This window comes from Chrysemys picta, chromosome 3 (genome assembly GCF_011386835.1).
Source record: "Chrysemys picta bellii isolate R12L10 chromosome 3, ASM1138683v2, whole genome shotgun sequence".
In the NCBI taxonomy this organism is placed as follows: Eukaryota; Metazoa; Chordata; order Testudines; family Emydidae; genus Chrysemys; species Chrysemys picta.
The window spans coordinates 24,334,733-24,348,105 of NC_088793.1; the positions used below are offsets into that span (position 1 = coordinate 24,334,733).

A 13,373-nucleotide genomic window follows, 5' to 3' on the forward strand; every position below is an offset into this window, starting at 1 on the left:
CTGGGGCCCCAGCTGCCGACGCTTCACCTGGGGCCTCAATTGCTAGCTTCGGCCCCTGGCCAAGGTTCCACTCCTGGCCCCGCCCCCAGCTGTGGCCCCAGCCTCAGCCCCCTTACTCCAGTCTGTGTTTCACCCTCCCAAAGCTGTGGCCCTGGTCCCATCTCCTGGGGGGAGGGCATGGATAGAGGTAAGAGGGGGCGGGAGGTAAAAGGTTTGGGGACCACTAAGTTAGGCAGTCTGTGACACTGAGCACCACAGTGCTTCACTTTTAGGCACCTAGTACATCACTGTGGTTCACAAAGTGTGAGTTCGACACCTAAGCTCCTATACAATGAATGGGAAGAGATAGGCACCTTAGACTGTGGTTCACAAGAGCCAGTGTGCTAGGCAGGAAGCCACCTAAGCAGTGGAGTTGCTGACCATTGGGGTGCATGCTAAGTACCACTCCTCTCATGGAGTAAGGCGTCTAAGTACAGGCTGCAGGGACTGTGCCTATCTCTGCTTGCAGTTCTCAGCCGGGAACCCTTGTTGGAGTCATGCACCTATGCTATTTTTTGCAAGAAGCCAGGGAGGGTATTTGGGCTAGAGAGACAGAAAAAAGTGCGTGTGTGTGTGAGAGAGAGCGTACAAGCATGAGAATGACTCGATAGCCTGAGAGCACTCACCCAGAATGTGAGAGACTCAGAACCCAACTCTAGTTACTCTTTGATTATGTATTCACAGAGCAACAACTTCAACAGGAGAGACTGAGGGAGGCCCACGTTAGAGTATCCCACCCATAGCCCACTAGTTAGGGCACTCCCCTGAGAGGTGGCAGATAAATAAATGGAGATATCCTATCTCCTAGAACTAGAAGGGACCCTGAAAGGTCATTGAGTCCAGCCCCCTGCCTTCACTAGCAGGACTGATTTTGCCCCAGATCCCTAAGTGGCCCCCTTAAGGATTGACCTCACAACCCTGGGTTTAGCAGGCCAATGCTCAAACCACTGAGCTATCCCTCCCCACAAAAAGAGCCCTATTCAAGTCCCTTCTCCCCCTCGAGCAGAGCGGGGATTTGAACTGGAAGTCTCCCACACATCCCAGGTTGAGTGCCCTAACCACTGGGCAAAAAGTTATGAGGGAGTTCTGCCACCTGTCTCCGCTGCCCCCAGCTGGCACGCTCAGAGGGTGCCAACTGGATTGGGCCCCACAGGTGACTTAAGTGTCAAAATGCCTGTCTTTCCCGGTGCATGAATCGCTCTGAGGCTTAGGTGGGAGATAGACAGCTGGATGCCTAGCGTAAGGTAGCAGCAACTTGGGTGCCTAGGGAGCTTTTACTGCTAAAACTTAGGTGCAGAGTGAGGTGCCTAAAAGGTTCAGCAGCAGTTTCGTGCCTTGCAATAGTGCCAAAACTGGGACTTAGGCATCTAATTCCTTTTGTGTATCCAGGCTTAAGTGTCTGCATTACAAATAACCCCTGCAATTGATACTCTCAGCAGACGCCAAATCTATCTATCGTAGCTGCTTATGTAGCCCACACACCACCTGGGTGTGGTGTTCTATCCCATCTAGTGGCACTGAGACCACTTAGAGAAAGATTAATGAGTCTGGTTTACAGCCTTAGCTAAGGGCCAGATAGCTTTTAGCTCATGCAGTAGAGGCTCATGCATTTAGCTCCAGAGGTCCCAAGGTTCAATCCCACCTGCCGACAACCGGGATCTGTCGGTGTTACACTTATATAACCCTCATTACCATAGTATCTGAGTGCCTCGCAATCTCTAGCATATTTATCCTCCAAACACCCCTGTGAGATAGGGAAGTGCTGTTTTACAGATGAGGAGCTGAGGCACAGACAGGCTAAATAACTTCCTCAAGGCCATATAAGAAGTCTGTGGCAGAGCAGGGCATTGACTCCAAGTCTCTGAAGTCTCAGGTTAGCACCCAAACCATTGGACCATCCTTTCCCTCTAGATTGACTGGGTCATGGAGACTGGACTAACCTCACTTCTCTAAGCTGTCTCTCCAGATCAGAAAAAAGGTATATTGGTGTGATGGCATGAGGAAGTTTGATCTGCTACTGTCCCCCATGCTCCACTGGCTACATAGCTTACTAAAGAGCTTCAGTCTCCTGGACTGACAGTTCCAAAGCACTACATTAGTTGGAACTCTTAATAATACAAACATAATTTACTCAGGGAGGGAATTTGGAGCAGCAGTCTTGTACTTCCTCATTTCTATTGTACATGAAGCAACCAGTATATGCATTGCGTAATTGATGTTGTAATCCTCTCCAGGACTGTGGAATTGATGTTTTCACCCTCCTTACGTTATTACAAGTAAAGCAGTTTGCTTTTAAAAGCAATGATCTCATTCATTGCTCTTTGCTGATTGGCTGGCTAAATTAAGAAACACAAACATTTATTTAAAAAGAGTGCTTATCATGAGTGTCCTGCAAGAGTGGTGGAGAACTGTCTTCAAAGGTGACTTAGTGTTCCAAAGAAAACGGGGGAGATAAGATTAGAGAAAAGCAAATGTCCTGCTGATCTTCAAGAAAGGGAAGAAAAGTGCTCCTGGAAGTTACTACCTGTAAGTCTAACTCCTATTGCTGGTAATAAAATAATGGTACATGTATGAAATTGGGGGTAGGATCGGCTCTCTTAACTTCTACATGATGACAGACCCCTGAGCAATAAGCAACATGGGTTTATAAAGGATAGATGGTGCCAGCCAAGCTTGGGGTTTTTTGGTGATAAAAATTACGCTGTTGGTGGCTGATGGGAAAGCAGGAGATGTAATCTATTTGGCTATTAGTAAAGCATTCACTGCAGTGTCTCACACACAATCACACTTTGAAAATGAAATCAAATTGTCTTGAAAATGAACACTGTCCTGGAAGTGAGAATCGGCTGAATGCAAACGAAATATAAAATGAGAAACAGCAATAGTTTGAGTTAGGAGAGTTATCTAATGGGGCACTGCAGGGATCTATCTTAGGTCCAGTCTTATTTGACATCTTCATTCTGTGATCTAGAAGAGAGAGTAAATAGCAGGTCAGTGAAAATTGTGGACGATGCTAATCATGAAGGACTTGAGAGGACATATAAAATGACGGGGTCTAAATTAGCTGTTACCACTCAAGAAAGAGATCTTGGAGTCATTGTGGATAGTTCTCTGAAAACATCCACTCAATGTGCAGTGGCAGTCAAAAAAAACTAACTGAATGTTGGGAATCATAAAGAAAGGGATTGATAATAAGACACAAAATATCATATTGCCTCTATATAAATCCATGGTATGCCCACATATTGAATGCTGCGGGCAGATGTGGTCGCCCCATCTCAAAAAAGATATACTGGAATTTGAAAAAGTTCAGAAAAGGGCAACAAAAATTATTAGGGGTATGGAACGACTGCCAAATGAGGAGAGATTAATAAGACTGGGACTTTTAAGCTTGGAAAAGAGATGAATAAAGGGAGATAAGATTGTGGTCAAAAAATCATGACTGGTGTGGAGAAAGTAAATAAGGAAGTGTTATTTAATGCTTCTCATAACACAAGAACTAGGGGTCACCAAATGAAATTAATAGGCAGCAAGTTTAAAACAAACAAAAGGAAATATTTTTTCACTCTGTGGAACACTTTGCCAGAGGATGTTGCGAAGGCCAAGGCTATAACAGGGTTAAAAAAAGAACTAGATAAGTTCATGGAGGATAGGTCCATCAATGGCTGTTAGCCAGGATGGGCAGGGATGGTGTCCCTCGCCTATGTTTGCCAGAAGTTGTGAATGGGCGACAGGGGATGGATCACTTGATGATTACCTGTTCTGTTCATTCCTCTGGGGCACCTGGCGTTGGCCAGTGTCGGAAGACAGGATACTGGGCTAGATGGACCTTTGGTCTGACCCAGTATGGCCATTTTTATGTTCTTATCACAGATAAACACAAAGATCAAGAAATCTTAAATATGGGCAGAAGGGAATAATACAAAGGGACAGATTCTAATCTAGTGTGATTTGCCACCTCCTCCTCTCCCTCTCTCCTCAAAGAGTATTTACAAAGCATTGGATGCTTGAAGCTGGAGGGGTTCATTCTGCACCACATCCTATTTTTCAGAAGATGGCTGCTGTTTGGAAAAAGCTAACTGTCGTGGGAGATGTTGCCTGTGGCAAGACATGCCTCCTGCTTGCCTTTTGCAAGGAACAGTTTCCCAAATGCTATGAGCCAACAGTGTTTGAAACCTACATCAATGACACCGAGGTTGATGGGAAGTCAATGAAGCTGATGCTCTTCGATGTAGCAGGGCAGCGCCAAGGTAATTATCAGCACTTCCGTTCGTTGTTCTATCAAGGCACAAGTGTCATCTTAATGTGCTTCTCAGTGGACAGGCCAAATGCACTGCAGAACATCCTTGACATTTGGATTCCAGAGGTCAAACTGTTCTGCCCCACAGCGCCCATTGTTCTGGTGGCTACCAAGAAAGAACTGAGGAACGATGAGGGTGTGCTGGAAAGACTTGCTACACTGGAACAAGAGCCAATAAAGACGGAAGAAGGAAAAGCCTTGGCTGCTAGCATTGGGGCATATGCCTACCTGGAGTGCTCTGCGAAGACGAAAGATGGCATTGAGAGAGTCTTGCAGATTATTGGTCAAGCTGCAATACGAGATGGAACAAAGAAGAGAAGAAAGCATCATGTGTTCTTCAGATTGTTGTAAGAAGAGCAAAAGTTATTTTTTTTAAATGTATAAGTACATCTATAACTTATTGAGAAGTTAGATGGTATGTGGGAATTTTATGAGTATTGAATGAATGCTTTCATGGGGCCAGATTGTCCTCCTCTGTGAAAAAAAGCTGGGTAGAGGAGAGGAACATGCAACATTTCTCTTGAAGAATTTCTACTAGGTCATTCTGCTGGGGAGTGAGTGGGGTTTGCCTCCTCCCACCCCCTCAGGAAGGGGCGTAGGTACAACGGGAAATTCCCAACCCTCTAAGCCCACCTTGCTACCAGTCGTCATCTAGCCCCCGTTCTCTGGGGCAAACTGCAGTCTGTAATGGCCACTCATCACTGGCAAGGGGGTTGGACCAGCTACCTCTGCAGCCCCAGGACCTGCCTTGGGCCTTTAACAAGGCCTCAGCCTTGGGAGTTGCCAGGCTGGAGCTCCCCAGCTCCTCTTGCCCTTCCCCAGCACTGCTCTACTTCTGGTACCCTGTGCTCCCAAGCAGCTAGGTCCTTCCTACTCCAAGGCTGGAGTGAGACTGACCCAGCTCCTCCCTTAGCCCTTCTTATACTGGCCCAGCTGGGTCCTGATTGGCTGCCTCAAGCCTGCTCATGGTTGGCTCGCCGGGGCCGCCCTTTCCCAGGGCCGTTTTTAACCGCTTCCAACCCAGAGCAGGGTGACCGCCCTGCTACAGGAACCCATAGATAAACTGAGATTTGCACAGATCTTGAGAGATAAAAGTGAGGCCAAAGCCATAATTCTCCACAGAAGTATCGTGATTGTGCATTACCTCCTAGATCTCACGGCTCTCATTGCAGCTCCCTGTTAGCACAGCTTTAGTGGCAAGGTACTGTGCTGGCTAGGCTTCCCCCTGTTCCCCTGCAGCTTCCTTACACATACTCACATGGAGCATATCCTTAAGGCAAAGAGGCTCCATGCAAAAGTACATACAGTCACAGGCTATATTAACTTGATTGTTGATTACCCACTGCTTTCCTGCGAGGAAAATGCATGTAGAACACCAAAGCCCAGCCTTCTCCATGTTTGGATTCCCCATGCCACAGGTCTGGAGATGGACAGTAGACTGCTGTGAAGGCAGCCCCCTCCCTTTCCACATACACAGAGGGACAATCTGGTCCTTAACAGGATTCTTATATTTAGCATGTATTCAAATAGAACCTGATAGGTACATGATAAGAGAGGTCTGAGAGCTCTACTGAAACAGAGCTTTGATGACATCTAATCCTCAACATCCTTACTTTTTTGGAGACCTCTTACATATTTTTCTCCTTCTCTAGCACTTGTAGACAGAAGCAATGAAGTAAAAAAGAACGCCAGAGATGCGGCCAACAGTTGAGAGAGATTTTCAACCTAGGGTGAGATGGGGACATCCCATCAGCAGCAGTGGTGAGTCTCCAGAAGCCGTATGAGATGTAGTTGAACTTGGATGCATGTATACACACCTCCTTTCTTTCAAGCACGGATATTAAGAGCATTGCTGGCAGTCCTGGAAAAGAGATTTGAATTTTGGCTATAGATGCAAAGATGGCTGGTAAATAGCATGACTAGCATTTATTAAAGACATACTCTACAGATCAGAAGGTGGATAAAAAAAAAAACAATCCTGGAGTGAATAATCTTAGGATCCTGGTATAAAGGGACAAGGAGCTAATTTATTGAGCCTAGCTCATCATACAGAAGGACAACATCCTTTGGTATCTTTCTCAATGGCAGTTCCATCATTGAAGCATCTTAGTTATTATCCCTTTAGAGGAAACAAAATCAGAGTAACCAAAATCTTCATCTTGATATTTTAACAGAATAGCAAATCCAAAAGAAGGATAAGTAAGTTCCAACTGCATTAAAAAATCTTCTTACCCATTCTTCCCAACTGATAAGAGTTCCACTGGCTGTAGCACTAGTAGAAGTCCGAGTGTAAATTAGGCATTGGTTGTTGTACCACCATGGCTATGAATAGAGTCCCCTTCCTCCCTGTAGTTGCTGCTAGTGGTCCTTCTTGAAGTGAGTTTGGTGCTAATAATTTGACTTCCACTCTGTTCTTCCAATACCTGCACCAACTGATCTTCAGCAGGAGCCAGCTATTCATCCCCTGACTTTTTCTTCAATCTATCTCTGGATTTGTCTAGTCCCCAGCAGGTTTGTCTGTGGGCGCAGTTTGTCTGCCCCGGATCCCGTTTTTATTTCAGTCATTATTTAGATCTCTCAGAGTTCTTGGTGCCACACCTTATCCTGTGATTGGTCTTCTCTTTCTTACATTCTTATTGCTGCTTCCAACACTGAGAGTTAAACTTAAGTAATTAAACAAACTAGTAATTGTTAGCACCCTGTCCACTCACATGCAAAAATATTCAAATGGCAAGTGGGCTGATTTACTTGAAAGACCAAGGCATGGAATTTATAACCAAAAAAAAAGTTCAGCCCTATCAATGAGAAAATTAACTGAGGTGCTTGGAAAAGATCTTATAGTGTAAAGCGAGATACAAAATATTTGGGGGATGACACCCTTTTCTGGATAGCATGGGACATGCTGCATCTATGCTACATCACTTTCTACTAGCAGTGGTAAAATCCCCTCTACTTCAATGTGCAATTACATCAAAATGTTTTAAGAATAATACTTCACATTTCTAAAGCACTTTTCTTCCAAGGATCTCAAAGCCATTTTAAATATGATTTACTAAGCCACATTTCAGCTGTCTGTGATAGACAGGTAGTATCTCCATTTTGCAAATGGGGATACTGAGCAACACCAAGAGTAAGTGAGTTGCCCAAGGTCATCCACATCCATAGATCTTTCCTCTGCTTTGACTCTTCTTTCTGTACTTACCTTGTCCCTTCTCTTTTCTCTTCAATTCCTCCTCTACTTCCCTTGCTACTCCCCTGCCTTTCAAATAATATTTACCTGATATAGGTCCCAAGATAGGAAAGGATTCTCTGGAGGGCTCTTCAACTTAAGTGCCTATTGAATTCAAATCACATGCTTAAGCGCTTTCCTGAATCAGGGCCATAATGCTTTTTTTTTTTTTTTTACATCATAAAGAGCTTTATTTATTTGGGTGGGTAAGCATTGTTATTCCCATTTTACAGCTTGGGGGTAGGGGGGAACTGGGGAGCAGAGAGGATAAGGAACACATTTTCCAAAGTGGTCTCTACTTTTTGGCTCTTCAGTCTTTGGATGTCCAACGTGAGACACTTGGGGCCCCATTTTCCAAGGTGCTGAGTGCCCACCACCCTGTAACATTCAAAACACAAGAGGTCATTTTTGAAAATGTGAACCCAAGTGACTTGTCCAAAGTCATGCATTGTCAATTGGTTTCTCACTCAGGGCCGGCGCAACCCATTAGGCGACCTAGGAGGTCACCTAGGGTGCTACAATTTGGGGGGCGGTGACCGTGGCGGCATTTTGGGGTGGGACCTTCCGCCACCTAGGGCGGCAGAAAAGCTGGTGGCGCTCCTATTCTGACTTGAATATATTTAACAACCCACAGAGAGGCGTTTGGTTTCAGTCCAAATCTTTAGGTATTTTGCCTTAAAGTAACAGTGAATTCACTTTTGTGTCTGTCTATTTACCTCTGTATTAATCAGTCCTTGCCTTGACCTCAGTGGTGGCAAATTGTTGGTTAGTTACTGGTTAACACCAGGCCTTCAGCCTGCTAGCATTTTGCGCACACAGCCTCTTCTTACTGAACACACTTATGGAACTGAACAAGGGAAACAATGCGTTTTTTGCTAATTTCTCAGGCTATTGTCACATTTCACAGTAGAAATCTAATCCTCCCCTTTTTGGCCACAAGCTGTTCAATAGGCTGTTAAAGATGGTCAGAGTATTGATGCTGAGCAAATATTTTTTCCCCAAAACCATGCAAAACTTTACTATAAAGTTGAGGTCAGCAAAGCTTAATTTGAATGCTTTGTCAAAACTCAAAACAATTTTTTCCTAAGGCTGTGTCTACACTACAGGGACTGTGCTGGTATAAACTTGCAGTGTAGACACAGCCTACCCTGGCAGAGGGAGTTTTTCCATTGGTGTAGGAACACCACCTCCATGAGTGAAGTTAGCTATGTCAATATAGCTGCACCTGCACTGAGGGTTAGGTTGGTATAGCTATGTCGGTCAGGCATGTGGTTTTTCACATCCCTGACCAATGTAGCTATGTGCATCTAACTTTCAAGGGTAGAGCAAACCTAAATCTCTGTCTTAGAACACTTTTTCGAGAGTAGGTTTCAGTCTGGTTATACAACAAAACCTGTGTAACATCAGGCCTCTGGACCCCATAAGCAATGCACAGATTAAAACAAAATTAAGCCGTCTTGCTTTGAGATTTAGCTTTGATGTATGAGCTAAACAAGAGGAAGGATGGTCCAGTGAATAGGATGCTGGTGTGAGACTTGGGAGGCCTAGGTTCAATTCCTTGTTCCACTACAGGCTTCCTATATGTCTTGGGGAAAGTCACTTTGTCTCTTTGTAGGTGAGATGCTCAGCTACTATGGAAATGGGGGATATAGAAGTATGTATAAGATAAATAGACAATACTGAAATCTAAAATAAAAATCAAGAGTTATTGTGAATTCAAACTACCAAAGTTCAAAATCTGTGTAATGCCAAACCAACAACGTGAGCCCAGCTCTGCAGTCCATAAATCTTTCAGACAACTGTTTCTTCCAGGGTAGCTGGCAATCAAATAGTCCTTTTGTTTTGTCTTTTTTAAAATGCGTTTTGTCCCAGTGGCACTCTAATTCTATGTGTTTACATAAATACAAGATACAGCACTTTTCATTTGGCAAAATTGCCTCCCAGTGAGGGAGAGAACAAGAGAAACTAATGGAGCACTTTACTTATCACTAAAATAAAAATGATATATTTTTAAATTTATAACAGTTCCTTGTATTTTCTTTTTTTGTTTAAAGATGTCAGCTTTCCAAATCTGTTTTCAAATGACACACTGCATAACAAATGATGGCACTTTTAACCAATGTGGCGTTTCCATATTTACACCAATGAAAGAAATTTACAAGACATAATAGCATACAATCTCGACATTTAGTAATAGCAATAAAACAAGAAGGGCATCCATTTTATTTTTCTGTACAAACTATCATAACAAGACTTTTATTCACATTTTAAAAATCAGCTTTAATTTTATCTGACCTACACATTTTCCAAATTCATTTTACTCAATTCTCAAACCTTTCATCACATCGCCCACACCTTCACCTGACTACAATAAAGCAACTTGTGGGATAAATGTAATGCGTTTTTTGTTTGTTTGTTTGTTTGTTTGTTTTTACCAGCTCCTACAACACTTTAGGACAGATTTCCAATTGAAATAGCAAAGGAAATGTATAGTACTGAATGTCAGATGAATGTGACTGAGTTGCAACTAGGCCAGGATTTCTTCGCAATTTCAATAATGCAATTATGTAATTAAATGATGTTGATGTTTTTAACGCTTAACACTTACATAACAGAGAAAAAACAACATAGTACATAGCAATAATAAGATACTGGGCAGGAGCAGATTTTCAATTTCAGACCAATGTCTCTATATAGTTCATGGGGAACCTAGGGTGAAATAATACACATTTTGTTTAGAGATTTTGGAAGACATGGTACTTTTTATATCAGCTCCAAAAAGCGCATTTTAGTAGACGTTCAAGTTATGGAGAAAAGTTCCTGAATAGCCCCCAACTCAGAGCTTGAAAAGAAGGGAAGGTATTTCTTTCAATGTGAAATAAAAAGACCTCCATAAATTATTTCACATTTTCAGGATGCTCTGCATGTACACTGACCTTTATGTGAACTCTGGACTATGTGTGGGGAGAGAGACATGTTTTGTGCTGTCCAACATTGACCTCTATTTTTGAATTGATTTTCTCTATGTAATTAAGTTTTCCATTGCATTCTTGGAACAATATCGGCTCCCTCTTGTGGCCAATTTATCATCTGCTAATTCTCATACTCACCAAAGATTAGCACTGTCAATACTGTGCCTTGTGTTGAAAATACATTTTCTTATGTTTTTGTAGCTTGATTTTTTTTCATGATGTCTTGCTACTTCATTATCCAAACTGTACTGCAGCTGATTAAAGCATTTTACAGTGTATAGCAACAAACACTCGTGCAACATCAGACTGGAGTAAGAGCACAGGACTTGTCATTATAGTTTGATGGAAATGAAGGGCCCAATCAAAGCACTCCACACTTGGGATGACCATAGTAGCCTTCTGTGCATAGAAGGATGGAAGGATTGGGCTTAAAGTTTGCAATGAACAAAGCCCAGATGAACTCAGAATGGGTAGCAAATAACTCTGTGCTCCACTCACCCATCACATGCAGGGGAACTAATTATCATTTTTCAAAGCATGTCTGATAATTTATTCTAAAGTTGTTATGGGCCTAAGTGGCTAGTTCAGGAGACTGGTCGAAATCAGAGTCTGTTGCTTCTTGGGAACTGATTGCCCCCTCCTGGAGTGTCCTCTGGATTCTTTACTTGTGGAATTTGAGTTTCTTTTATACACAGGGGAAGAAGCCTGAGGTTTGGCTCTCAAGCCGTAGGGAGTCTCCTGAGATTGGTGCAGCTCTTGGTGGGGAGGCACAAGACCATATGTGCAGAGATCTGCACCAGCTCAGGGCACTCTGCACACCCTCCTGTTCCCTGCCTGGGTTCCCCTGGAGGACCTGCCCTCTCTAGAGTACTCCTGGAATTCCCCTTTTCAGTGGGGATTCACCTCATGTATCTGTGGAAAAGCAAATAGAGCTCCAAGTTGTACAGTGTCTACCCCACAACCAACAGGGGCCAGGATAATCACTTGGGGTGAAATTCACCCCTGGGTAGAGGCCAGCTTAAGGCCTATGCATTACTTAAATTCCATTTAAGCCCTAAGTGGTGCATAAACTTTGTGTTGCCCTCTCCAGAGTATATTGGGCCCTTAGTTTAACTGCTATTGTGGACATGAATCACAACTGCTATTGTGGACATGCATTTTTTATTTGGGTGTGTTAGAAAGCTGTTTCAACCGTGGTTCCAAGCACAAGCATGAGTTACACATTCCCATATGCAGATAGGAGGCAGATACTTTCAGTCTCAATTACCTTTATGTTAGACTCAGATAAGGTGACCAGATAGAAAGTGTGAAAAATCTGGACAGGAGGTAGGGGGTGATAGGCGCCTATATAAGAAAAAGCCCCAAATATCGGAACTGTCCCTATAAAATCGGGACATCTGGTCACCCTAGACTCAGAACAAGAAAGAAAGAAAGAAAGAAAGAAAGAAAGAAAGAACAACAGTGAAATGTGCAGATGAGAGCACAGTGTGTGTCTCCTCTCTAGCAGTCTGCACTAAACACACAACACTTTCCTACTCCGACCTCAGAGTCTTTGCAGGTGACAAATAAAAATGCAGAAACAGAGTCAAAGCAGTTAGTTAGCTACATGTACCACATACGGTCTTAACAGTAGCATGACCCCAGTCAATTTGTATTTGAAGAACAGTCACACCAGATATACTCTTCCTCATTCCCAACTTACATACACTAATGCAATATGGGTTTTTGTCCCCCGCTAGTGGCTGGTCTATATAAGAGATTAAGGACTCTGCGTCATCTAACTACTAGTGGCATAGTGCTCTAGTTCAGGCAGTGGTTAATGCTTTTAGTGCAGACCGTCACTGCTTCAAACCCCAATGTTGGCCCAAACGGGCTTGGATACACTAACGTGCCATAAAAAGCTCACTTTAATGTTTACTTCTGAAGAGTCTCCCCAAATTGCTAGCCATCATTGACCCACAATCACCAGTACTTAAACCTGGAAGGAAATGATGTGTCTGTTCTCTAGATCTTTTCAATGGAAAGTCTAAATAAATTATTTATCGCTAACCATATGTAGGAAAAGACAGATACTAAAAAAATAATGTTCTTGGAAGGGTCTCTCACCACTGTTAAATAGTTTAATCAGCTTATCTGGTGGAGGCTAACTTTAAATTAATGTTCCACTTAAAGTGCTTTTATTTGTTATTCTTTAAAAATGATTCATGGATCCAGCTACATTTTAATAGCCTACAGTAAACATCTTATATGGTGCATTAGTAATAAATTGTTAACAGATGGCAATGTTCTAAAGCATACTGCAGGCAGCACAGCCTGGTGCTTTTCATTCAGTCTGATCTCACGATGAGGGGTACATGGGCACTTTTTTGAGCTACTGGGGGCTCAACTCTGGTAAGCCACGGCCAACTTCCACCTGGGATTATTAGATCCACTCTACCCTGCTTTGCATTGACCCAGTGCTTCAGACAGCGCGGCTGAGAGTGCTGTGCGAGGAGAGCCTGGTATGGGACTTTGGCCCATTTAAGTGCAAGTCGATGGCTCGTGAGGAAGTGGTGTCCAATGTTTGTAAAATGCATTTGTTATTATTTCCTTCTCCTAAGACTCAGGCACTTGGTCTCATGGTAAGAAAACACCCTGGCTTTACAACTGAAAGGATATGAAAAATAGTATGATGGTAACAATTTTCAGAATTCACTGTGATGCTTCTAAAATGGTTTTACTGTATAATGTGGGACAAGCGGATTGTAATCTCTTCAGTGCAGAGGCCATCTTTTTGTCATGTGTTTGTACATCATCCAGCATCATGGGGCCCTTTAGGCCTGCGGGGAGCAGC

General features: G+C 43.2%; 1 protein-coding gene across 3 annotated transcripts; it reads left to right on the top strand.

Moving 5' to 3' along the window:
- Positions 1-2,440: 2,440 nt before the first annotated feature.
- On the top strand, positions 2,441-9,842 carry LOC101945293 (ras-like GTP-binding protein rhoA). 3 transcript variants are annotated; one of them, XM_005297323.4, is made up of 3 exons: positions 2,441-2,565; positions 4,024-4,686; positions 5,992-9,842. In XM_005297323.4, exons 2-3 carry the CDS (start codon positions 4,043-4,045, stop codon positions 6,011-6,013), a joined length of 666 nt encoding a protein of 221 aa, XP_005297380.1. In that variant the 5' UTR covers positions 2,441-2,565; positions 4,024-4,042; the 3' UTR covers positions 6,014-9,842. The 3 variants fall into 3 exon arrangements, with proteins under 3 accessions (XP_005297380.1, XP_005297381.1, XP_065443680.1); XM_005297324.4 differs by having other exon boundaries at positions 4,091-4,686; XM_065587608.1 differs by having other exon boundaries at positions 4,094-4,686.
- The last annotated feature ends 3,531 nt before the right edge of the window (positions 9,843-13,373 follow it).